Source organism: Hippopotamus amphibius, chromosome 3 (genome assembly GCF_030028045.1).
Source record: "Hippopotamus amphibius kiboko isolate mHipAmp2 chromosome 3, mHipAmp2.hap2, whole genome shotgun sequence".
NCBI classification, from domain to species: Eukaryota; Metazoa; Chordata; class Mammalia; order Artiodactyla; family Hippopotamidae; genus Hippopotamus; species Hippopotamus amphibius.
In genome coordinates this window covers 142764346-142776511 of record NC_080188.1, presented here as the reverse complement: position 1 = coordinate 142776511, position 12166 = coordinate 142764346, and the positions used below count along the sequence as shown (strand labels likewise).

At 36.6% G+C, this 12166-nt stretch overlaps 1 protein-coding gene and 1 long non-coding RNA gene across 2 annotated transcripts in view; one reads left to right on the top strand and one right to left on the bottom strand.

Annotated features, from left to right (window-relative positions):
* Positions 1–4641, top strand: part of LOC130849222 (uncharacterized) — a 44751-nt gene extending 40110 nt beyond the window's left edge. The window contains exon 3 of the long non-coding RNA XR_009052703.1: positions 4314–4641. This is a non-coding gene — a long non-coding RNA (uncharacterized LOC130849222). The remainder of the gene's footprint in view (positions 1–4313) is intronic.
* Positions 4642–10315: 5674 nt separating this feature from the next.
* FBXO28 (F-box protein 28) overlaps positions 10316–12166 on the bottom strand; it is a 30560-nt gene continuing 28709 nt past the window's right edge. Inside the window, exon 5 of the mRNA XM_057726831.1 lies at positions 10316–11229. Within this exon, the coding sequence (XP_057582814.1) occupies positions 10835–11229 (395 nt within the window). The 3' untranslated portion in view covers positions 10316–10834. The remainder of the gene's footprint in view (positions 11230–12166) is intronic.

Sequence of the window (12166 nt, the reverse complement as noted above, 5' to 3'; positions counted from 1 at the left end):
GGTTAATTAATTCCTAAGTATTGTATTCATTTTGTTGCTATTGTAAATGGAATGTTTTCTTAATTTTCTTTTCAGATAGTTCATTGTTAGTGTGTAGAAACACAATGATTTTTATGTGTCTACTTTGGATCCTGCTACTTTGCTAAATTTGTTTATTAGTTCTAACAGCTTGTGTGTGTGTGTGTGTGTGTGTGTGTGTATGTATAATCTTTATGGCTTCCTATACATGAGATCATATCATCTGTGAACAGAGAAAATTTTACAGAATATTTTGATACATGTATATATATATACATAGATGATTACTGCAGTCAATCTAATTAACATATTCATCTCTTCACATTATTTGTGTGTGTGGTGAAAGCACTTGAAATCTAATCTCTTAGCAAGTTTCCCAGTGTACAGTTCAGCATCATTAACTATAGTCACCATGCTGTACGTTAGATCTCTAGATTTATTCATCCTACAAAACTGCAATTTTGTACCCTTTGACCCACAACTCTCCACCTCCCCCAACTCCCTCCCGCCCTTGGTAACTCTCTGCTTTTATGTATTTGACTTTTATTAGAACTCACACATGAGTGAGATCATGCAGCATTTTTCTTTGTCTTATTTCACTTAGCGTAATGCCCTCAGCTTCATTCGCGTAGTCACAAATGGAAGGATCTTTTTGAAGCTGAATAATAAATAGAATTATACTTACAAGTGTATAATCAATGAGGATTTTATGTGTTGTGTGAAAACTGATATTTAAATTGAGACAAAGCATATGAAAGAATGTTTGGGGTTATTAAATTGCACAAAGTTTAGTTGAGTTGCGTGTTTTTCATATCAGTATTATATAGCCATACCCTTATCGTGAGATGGCAGTTCTTCACGATTCCTTTTTTTGTGTATAGAGAAGTATATTGGTTTAAATTAACCCAAGTTTGCCTGGAGGTATCTGCCATTGAAGAATGAAAATAACTGGAAATAGTCATCTAATTTTCTTAATAAAATATTTTCTTAACCAAAAAAAAAAAAAAAAAGAATTTAATATGCTGCTGAATTCAATTTGCTAGTATTTTGTTGAGGATTTTTGCATCAATGTTTATAAGGAATATTGGGCTGTAGTTTTCTTTTCTTCTGTGTCTTTATCTGGCTTTGGTATCAGGGTAATTCTGGCCTCAAAGAATGAAATACGGAGTGCTCCCTCCTCTTCAATTTTTTGCAAAAGTTTGACAAGAGTCGGTAATAGCTCTTCTTTATTTTTTTTTTTTATTTTACTTTTTTTTGGTAATAGCTCTTCTTTAAATGTTGGTATAATTCACTGGTGAGGCCATCACATCTGGGGCCTTTCTTTTTGGGAGATTTTTTTTTTTTTTTAATTAATTAATTTATTTTTTTTTGGGGGGGTACACCAGCTTCAATCAACTGTTTTTATACACATATCCCCATATTCCCTCCCTTCCTTGACGACCCCCCCTCGAGTCCCCCCCACCCTCCCTGCCCCAGTCCTCTAAGGCATCTTCCATCCTCGAGTTGGACTCCCTTTGTTATACAACAACTTCCCACTGACTATTTTACAGTTGGTAGTATATATATGTCTGTGCTACTCTCTCGCTTCTTCTCAGTTTCCCCTTCACCCCCCGCCCCCTCCCATACCTCGAGTTCTCCAGTCCATTCTCTGTATCTGCTTCCTTGTTCTTGTCACTGAGTTCTAGTTATAGGTCTATTCACACTTTCTATTTTTTTGTGATTTAGTCTTGGTAATTTTCATGTTTCTAGAAATTTGTTCATTTCATCTAGGTTATCCAATTTGTTGGTGCACAATTGCTCATAGTACTCTCCTATAATCCTTTTTTATTTCTATAGATTTGTAGTAATGTCTCTACTTTCATTTCTGATTTTAGTAATTTAGTTCTTCTCTTTTTTATCTCTTTGACTAAATATTTTTAAATATTATTGATCGTTTGAAGTACCAGCTTTTGGTTTCATTGATTTTCTCTATTGTTTTTCTACTCTCTATTTCATTCATCTCTACTCTTTTATAATTGCTCATGTATTTAATCTTACTGAGATATTTATCTCTCCATATAGCTTAGAGTTAATGTCTAGTGTCCTTTCATTTAATCTTGCAAGACTCCCTCAAGCATTTCTTTCTTTTTTTAAAATTAATCAATTTATTTTTATTGGCTGCGTTGGGTCTTTGTTGCTGCACATGGGCTTTCTCTAGTTGTGGCAAACAGGGGTGACTCTGTTGCGGTGCATGGGCTTCTCATTGCAGTGGCTTCTCTTATTGTGGAGCACCGACTCTAGGCACATGGGCTTCAACAGTTGTGGCTCTCAAGCTCTAGAGCACAGGCTCAGTAGTTGTGGTGCATGGGCTCAGTTGCTCCGCAGCATGTGGGATCATCTCAGACCAGGGATCGAACCCGTGTCCCCTGCATTGGCAGGTGGATTCTTAACCACTGTGCCACCAGGGAAGACCCTGTGAGAATTTCTTGCAGGGCAGATCTAGTGGAAACAAAATTCCTCAGCTTTTTTTTTTTTTTTTAATGTGGTAATGTCTTAATTTCTCCCTCACTTTTGAAGGACAGTTTTGCCCAGTAAAGGATTCTTGGCTGACAGTGTTTTCTTTTAGCACTTTGAATATACTGATCCACTGGCTTCTGGCCTCCAAAGTTTCTGATGAGAAATCTTATAATCTTATTGACGATAACTTGTATGTAATGATTTGCTTCTCTCTTGTATGATTAAATGTTCTCTCTTTGTGTATGGTTTTCAAAGATTTGATTATATGTGTCTCAGTGTGGATCTATTTGAGTACATGTTACTTGGAGTTTATTGAGCTTTGGGATGTTTATATCCTTCATAAAATTTAGGAAGTTTGCAACCATAATTTCTTCAAATATTCTTTTTGCTCCTTTCTCTCTTCTTCTTCTGTGACTCCCACATGTTTGTTGGCCTAATGATGGTGTCCCACAGATCGTTCAGGCTCTGTTCATTTCTTCAATCTTTTTCATTCTGTTCCTCAGACTCAATCATTTCCATTGTTCTATTCTCTATGCTTCCTGATTCTTTCTTCTGCCTGCTCAAATCTGCCTTCTTGTAAATTTTTCATTCAGTTATTTACTTTTCAGCTCCAAAATTTTTTTGTTTTCTTTTTAGATTTTCTATCACTTTATTGATATTTCCATTTTGTTCATACATCTTCTTCACTTTCTCCATATTTTCCTTTAGTTCTTTGAGCATCTTTAAAAAGTTATTTTAAAATCTGTCTAGGATATCTGCCATTAGGCCTTTTTAAGGGACAGTTTCTGTTGATTTATATTTTCCCCTTTAATGGGCCATACTTTCCTATTTCTTTGTATGCCTTGTGATTTTTTGTTGTTGTCGTCAAAAACTAGATATTTGAATCTATTAATGTGGTAACTCTGGAAATCATATCCTCCCCCGCCCCCAAGATTTGCTGGGTTTTGGTAATTGTTTTAATATATTTATTTATTTTGATTGTTGTAGGCTGTCTCTGTGCTGAGGGTTTGCCTGAGATATAAACTTAATGTCCTCTCGGGTCTTTATTTGAGCCTTTCCCTCAGGATACCAGGTCACTGTCTAATTTTCCCTGTACATGCAGTGATTGTTGAATGTCCTCGTCTTTAACATCTGGCCTCCAGACATTAAAAAAGAGAAACATGAAGGTGTGGTTGTGGAAAGGGTGCTGGCTCTTTAAATCTCTAGAAGGCACTTTAGCTGGCTGCGGAGAGGCTTGCAACAATGGAGGGTGGTATAACAATGGCTCCCCACCATCTCTGTCTGCACCTCTGTGATCAGAAGCAGCAGTCAGTGATCAGAGCACAGATCCTGAATATTTGGGGAACAGGGTTCTTTTTGCCCATCATGGGTGGGGGGGGGTGGGTGACTGCACCTGTGCTAAGACCTGAAGTTGACCCAAATTAACCACAGGTCTTTCCTTGGAAGTGCAAGTCTTCTATAGACCTCAGAGTTCCCAAATAATTACATGAGACAGATTCTGCCAGTGTAATTGTTGTCTAAGTGGGGAGACAGATTCCTAGTTCTTCCTACTCTACCACCATCCCTGAATCCTTTGGATTTCTGTACTCTCTGAGGTACAAAGTATCTTACAGATGGTGAAACTGAGCCTCACTGGTATTAAGTACCCAAGCTGGTATTACATAGCTCATAATTATTGGTAGAGCTGGGAATAGGAGCCCATTAATTCTGGTTCCACAGCACATATGCTTGATTCTTACTCTAAGTTGTGTCTTAATGTGAGGGGATTTCTGAAGAAGCTCCTCTCTTTATCCTACCAGGTGCAGCCCGAGGTCGTCCTTCCTTTTCATAACCTGTAGCCCAAGGTGGAAAAGGATGAGCACTTGAAGACTGGTTTCTCTCCTGTGGCTCTCGAGGAAGTCCTGTGAAATATTAAAAATATTGAAAATAAAAGTTTTTAAATATAGAAAGTAAATTTCCCCAGGAGGCTAGAAAGCCTGTAATAGCAAATTGTTTTCTGTGCTTAAAAAAAAAAAAAAAAAAAAAAGCTCTTAAATATGCTTAAAGCAGGGATTAAAGGAAACACATGCAGCCAACGCAGTATATATTCTGTATCTCTATTTCCTTAGGCATATCTATCTCCCTATATACACCACTATTTATTATTTATTACCTGCTTACTATGTACTGAGCACTGTCAACCACTTATTCATTCCTTTATTGTCCTCTTACAAGGAAGAAGCTGCATTTGCTTTGGGGACGGAAGACAACTGCTATGGCAGCACCTAGGGTTATAGGAACTTTATCTGTAGAGCTAAGGCACTTTCTCGTAAGCTTGCTGCAACCGTCAAAGAACAAGGATTTTAGGTCCCCTTCTTCTGTTTCCCCCTCTCCATCTTCTGCCTAGCCTTGAGAAGGCAGAGGTTTTCCCTGTGTCTTGACAGAAAGGCACACTTCAGGTTTTGCATTCTGGGAGCCAATTACTATTTACATTGCTGCTTCAGATTCCAGGTAGAAACTGACTTTTGTTCAATCCAAGGAACCCAGGGGAAAACATTTAAAGAAAACATAAAAGGTGAGGAAGCTGAAAGCTCTTAGGTTACTTGTATTCCTATGAACAAAATTTACTGAATTTTGGGAAATTCAGCCTTGATTTGTATTTCCTTTCCAGTCATAATTTGTACTTTGCTTTCTGGAAGTGACTCACCAAAGCCAGAGGAATGTAAGCAAGTTGAAACACATTTTCTGGAGGAGAAAATCATCTTTAATGGATCCTGTAAGAATTGTTTCAGGAATTAACATGACGAAGCTTATAAATAGAGACATCCTTTTATTTTTAAAGCAGCAATACTGGTAAAGATTCTTGGTTTCCCAGCAATCTTTTATGCAGCATCTGAACCACCTGAAGGAGATAGAAATAAAGACTTCCACCTTAATCTACCCTTTGAAGACTGGGAGATACAGCAGCTGTCTTTATTTTTCTAAGTTTCTGTGATATCTGGATGACTAGAATGCAGTGATGGTGTTCGGGTACTGATATCGCTGCTGTCACCCTCATCTTTCAGCATAAATTCAACTGTGATCTCTTTCCTGAACATCTAAGTTGTAAACAAAGTGGGTAAAACATGTATCAAAGAATGGTGTGTTCTTCCTCAGAGAATTTTATTTCCAGTATCTCCCTATCAGTTACATCTTTACGAAACAGAGATGAAATTGATTTGTATGATTTTATTTCATTTAAAGTTTGAATATTTAGCTTTGGAGCGAGAAGAGATTTTGAAAAGAGAACTAGTATTCTTTCCTGGCAGGGCAAGAAAAATGGTGGTGGCTACTTTTGTACTGATTGGTAGTCAACATTACAGTAAGGTGACTATGGACCTGCATGAGTGGCCTCCGACCACATCTATTGCCAGGGCTGCCTAGTTAAGATTTCAGGTTCTTAGAAGCCTTAAAAATGTTTTCTTTTACCTGTATGCTTAGTGTAAATCCATTGCCAAAAAACTTTAGCACAAAAGTTTCCTGCTTTAAGCCTAGTCTTTTCATGATTTTAAGCTCTGTATGTTACTCTTTAGTGATTTTTTGCGTAGACTGCTTCTGGCAGATGTATGAAATGTTCACCTACATATTTATTGAGTTTAAAGAATTAATGTAATCTAGAGTCTCATAGCTCCCAGCTGTTTTAGAATGTAGTAAGAGTATAGCAGAAATATGTAAGCTTTGGGGGCAGGTAGGTATGGGTTCAAATCCCACTTATGCACCTACTTGTAAAACATCGTGGATATGTTTCTTAACCTGAGTTTAACTTCCTTATAGAGGGTAAAAGCTGCTTTATAAAGCAGCTGTGAGGATTAAAATAACACAATATGCTTGTATAACATCGTGGATATGTTTCTTAACCTGAGTTTAACTTCCTTATAGAAGGTAAAACCTACTTTATAAAGCGGCTGTGAGATTAAAATAACACAATATACTGCTTTAAGAGGTGGCAGCTATTAACATGGCATTTGTTGGACAAGGAGCTCCATAATCTTTGTGCATGAAATACAAAGAAAACAAGTAACACTGGTAACAACACATTTATTTATGTACCCTGTTGTGTGACCGGGAGGTGTTTTTCACTTTCCAGTAATTGAATTAGGTTATAACAAAATTCCAGAAGGTAAACTATTTAATTTATTGTTGCTCACGACCGTAAGTAAACAGACATGTACCACATAAAGTAATTTTAAACACGTCTAAACTTTTGGTATAGCTTTGCCGATGGACCAGTATGCTTTGGCAATGGACCTAATAGATTACCAATATGCTTCTAAACCCCATGGTTCTCTTCAGACACAACAGGAGAATTTTCAATTTGTTTGTTTCAGAAATTTAACAAAGATTCTTAGGAAGCTGGAAAAGGCCGTTACTTAAGCCTATCATGTTTATCACAAATACAAATGTATTGCTGTTAAAAATAAAATCATGGTAGGCAGCACTCGACTAATTGCTAATTTCATTTGGTAGGTTATATATTTCTTGAAAATAATTCACCTCAGCAGGCTACAGAAGTTATTTTGTTATTTTAAAGTAGTTCTTACTTATTAATCTTTTGAGGACTAAAGAAATTCGGGTCCCAAGTCAAATTACTGAATGGCATATCAAATTGTATTTTACACTAGAAACAGCCATTTCCAAGAGACCGCATCACACGTGGCATTTTCTTTCAGAATGCCTTTATCCCTGGCTTCATATCTTACTTATAGCATATGATTATTTTTAGAAGGTTTGATAAGTGTTAACAAATGGGTACTCATTGCTAGAGCAGGATATGTGTGTGCTGATCACCAAGTATGAGATTTTATATTACATTAAATTAAAATTATATACTGTTGGAAATAGACAAGATAGGGAGTTCCTAGATCCTAGAAAATATTATGGCTAAGGAAATAGAGAACTCAAAAGAGGAATCTACCTCCAAGAAACTACTTCAGTATAGTAAAATAGAATTAAGTGCCCTGTCTTAGGAAAAAGTTTATTAATAACAAGGAACAACTGGGACATCATACATCGTTTCTTTGGAGATTAAAGTGCAGGCTATGAAATGGCATATAAAATAATGCATAAAATAGTGCAATCTTAAGGTGCCATTATTTTTATTACACATAGCCTATATGTTCATATGTCCATTTTCTCTCAAAAATCCAGCTGTAGTGACACCTTTTTAGCTTATTTATTTAGGCATTACTTATACTCTGTTTTACCCACCTTAGGGGCTACATAGAATATTTTAACATTTTAACAAGTAGAATAATAGCGCATACATCTTGAAACTACTAAATAGAGATTTAAGGCAAGCCCCTGTAAAGTTCAGTATTCCAAAAACATGTTTTACAAAAAAAGTTGCTTTCAAAACCAGTGGCTTTAGACCTGATGGCACCCCAAGTTTTTAAAACAGTATGATTACTGATTACATTGTGTCTGCCCCATTATTTCCAGGCTCTGTACATCAAGAGGAGCTCAAAAACAAAAACAAACAAACAAACAAATCAGGTTCTATATCCTCATGTTCTAAGATAATATATAATTCGGAACATGTGAAAACGAAGCCAAGTCCACGTGGGAGATAAGCTGAGAATCCTGTGGGGGCCTAGGGGGAGACAAGCCTCTCCATTTCTAACACATGCCCTTCCCCATTGTATCTCTGTGCGTAGTGCTGTACCATACTCAGTTTGGAAGTGGGACAACTTATTAGAGAAGTCTCTGAAAGACAGCCAAGGAAGATGACAGGAATACTTTATAAAATGTTGTTCTAGGACGACACAATATTAACATACAGCATTTAAATTACCGACCTACAATCCAGGGCAGGACCGTTCTCTCTTGGGAGGCTAATTTACAATTTTCCTGTAACATATGTCAGTTTCAGGTGATGGAAATATTTTGTGACTTGTTGAAACTTAAATACCATTATACAACCCAAATGCAAGTATAACAGCTATCAAATTGGCCCAGGCAATACCCTAACATGTCACAGGTAGTTAAGATTTAAGACTTAAAAACAAACAACTGAACTGTAGTGCTTTATCTCCTACTGTTACGCCACATTCGTGCATTAACAAATGCAACTCATTAACCTTATGGGCAGATGGTTCAAGTGTATACTGTAGAAATTTGGACTTTGAAACAGAAAATCTATCTTTTAATAGTGTGAATGCTTATTATGGAAGCCAAATACTCATGTTAACTAAGACTACAGATACATTTAGGGTATCCAGATGTAGTTTAAAAAGAAGCCCAGGAAATTTTAAATAATTCATTAACAACTATTAAAAAGATCATTTGAGGTTATATCCCTTTGTAAACCTGTAAATGTACTTTGTTACTTTCAAGTCTTCCTATTACCAGGAAAGCAGACTATTAAAGGCCATGAGTATTCCAGCAGGCCTCCTCCAAAGTTGTGACAATATGGCTAAATCCTATGATTAAACAAATGAGACCTGCTAAGAAAATGAGTTCCAAACAGGGACTTTTATGGATGACCTTGGCTGACAAATGTTTTTTGGAAATTGTTTATTTTAAAATTACCTTCCCAACAAACCATGAAACACTTGGATGTTATTTTATGGTTTTTTCATTGAAAACATACTACATTGTAAATGGAGTTTCAAAATTAGACAAAGAATTGATCAAAATCTAAGGACAATATTATAAATGGATAAGAAAAAGTTTCATTTGGTGAGGTTAATCTAAAGGATGCATAACCATGTCATGTTGGACGGATAAAAAAAGGTAGTGACCTTGTGCTTTTATTCAACTAAGGTACTTACCAAAACCTTAGGTTTTATACAGGTGTCAAACTCCCACCTGGAAAGGGACAGTATTCTGTATTACACCTAAGTTTACCTTAAATAACTGAAGCCCAAGGCAACAGTTGTTTAAAAGAACTTAACAGTCAAATAATGACTACATAATTTAGTACATTAAAATAAAACTAGGACAGTTAATAGTTGACTGTTTCAAAAATACACAACTGGGGAAAATAACCACTGTACACAAATTGGAGGTTGTTAAAGTGACCACTTAGAAGGATGAACAGTGCAAGACATGCTTTTCCAGTTACAAGCTCAAAACAGGAGTGCAAACAAAATTAAAGCTTTTGTTTAAAGTTGTAGGATAAGGAAAGCTTGAAATTAATATTAAAAAGCTTCCTTCAGGTCATCCCCCAGAAATGAAATGATCAAAATGCTTTTTCATAGTATAATTTTTTTCAATGAACTTTCTTTCAATGGCAAAACTGCATCCCACAGGTTGGGTTCCCTACTCACACCACTGGTCATGACCACATTTGACCAATGAGCATACACAGTGGTGAGTAAGGAAGAGTACTAGTTACCAGAAGTCTGACATCAATAGAAGGGAATTTGGGGTTCTGCCTTAGCCAGTGTACCTGAACCCTACAGAGAACAGATAAAGCAATGGGCTTTAATATTTAATACTTTCTTATTCCTGTAAAACTGGAGGACAAATGGACATACAAATACCACTACCCTCTCCCCAGAGGCAAGCTGTTGTGATGGAAGATGTTAAGCGCTTAAATGAACTAAGATGCTGCTCTAAAAAGTGGAGAAATATAGAGGTTCAAGATCAATACCAGTGCAAGAGCTTTTTAAGTGAGTTGACTAGGCAATGCATGCATCCATCCATGCAAATGTAGGACATGGCCCCAAAAGAGAACTGAAAACATGTATATAACAACTGGATAAATCCCTTGCCAGTAGTTTAAAAAAATATAAGTCAACACTGTAGAGGTCTCTTCTACAGTCAATACTATGGAAGTCCATTTTAGTTACCCATTACTTCAATACCAAAAAGCATTTACTACTTTTCAGACATTCCAGACAAAGGTCACTTATAACAAAAAGTCAACTTTTTTTAAAAAAAAAACAAGATCTGTCCATTTAAAAAGTAGGTCTTCTCTTTCAAGTGAACAGGACATTTTCTGTATTAAACTTAACTTCTAGTCTGTCAAAACTGGTTTAAGATCCTTTTGTAATGTGCATATATGCAGAAACAAATAAACTCGCTTTAAACATTATCTGCACAGAAAAAAAGTTAACTTCTCAAAACATGATAGGATAGGTCTGGTTAGTACAAATCTATTGCAAAGTAAAAAGATTCTGTGCATCAGTTAAACCAGGAGAAGCAGGAAAAGACTGTCCCAACCATGAGAGTTCAAGTTTAAGTTGTGTTCTGAAAGCCTAGAGCTAAAGGACACCATGGTGCTCACAGTGTCCTGATATGCAGAACTGCTCAAGCTATGAAGCCACATCTTCCTCTGGAGCTAGAAGCATTTTCTGGTTTACTTTCTATTCCGGAGACGTTTAGATTTCCTAAGAGAGTCTATGGCTTCTGCAGCCTTTTTTCTTTTCCGAGGAGACTCTTCATTCTGCCCAGACCCTGAGGAGTTTCCTACTGCACTTTCCATTACTTCTCGTAGTTTGCGTTCCAGCTCTGCCAACCGTGCGTTCTGTTCACCTATGATCTGGGTCTGCTCTAGCAGTTTCTGGTCCTGGTCTTGAAGCTGTTTCTGCTGTTCTTGCACTTTGGTGCGAAGCTCAGAAATTTCACGCCTGAGAACAGTCACCCCAGCACCGTTTGTCTTAACCTGCTGCTGGAGTTTGGTAACCTCTTGCCTTGAAGGGTTTTGCTTGGAGAAGAGCTGCATTGTTGTCAGGGCTGCAGAAGGTCCTGGAACTGTGAAGAAATAGTTTAAAATGGTCAATCACTTAAAATGCCTCACTGCCAGTAATATTTCATTAATCAAACTTAAAAATAGAATATCCTTAATAATATCACTTCTGATAATTTCTTTCTTTGCAATCGATTTGATCTAATGGATTAATCAGACACCTTGTCTTAACTATAAATGTTTGAATTCTAATTCTCATGTACACGTGGCAATATGTGGAATGCTAGCAAATGGAGAAGGGCCTTTAATGGCATAAACTTGGATTTAAAATATTATAAACCATTTTTAGGACCTAGTAAGAAAATATAAGTAGTAAAATTAGAGTAGAATTATTTCCTATCTTATTTCACACAAGCAAACACAAACATCTGAGTCAGAAGTATAGGCCTATCACGTTCGCAAGTCCTCTCTGCACTTAGTTATATGCAAAGGCTTCAACATTAGCCAAACAATAGGAACACCATCAAAAAGCGGGTTACATCACATGTGATGCTCATGAAGAACTTCTTACATGTTGTAAGAAGGCTTTGGAATTATTCTGTCTTAGGGAATAACAGAATGTTAACATGGGCATAAAAATAGTATTTTAAATTAATAACCTACATTTTTTTAAGCCTTACCTCCTGAAGCATTTCTAAAAGGACCAAATGGATCCATCCACACCCTAAAACCCATCTTGCTAATTTTCTCCTTATACATGTAAATAACCAGAATACTTTCCTTGGCTGATGCAGTCTTCCCTCTCTCTGCTTACCTTTAGCCAACTAACAAGGCTCAGATCAATTCTCACCTCTTGCGAAGTCTCAATCAGACCAGCCAACAATGATTTTATCTTCCTTAAGATTCTCTCACTGCTACTCATCTGGCATTTAAATGGACACTCCTTTAAACTACTTCTCTTGCCTACAATAATCTAGGTCAGGATACTTGTTACCTTATGAA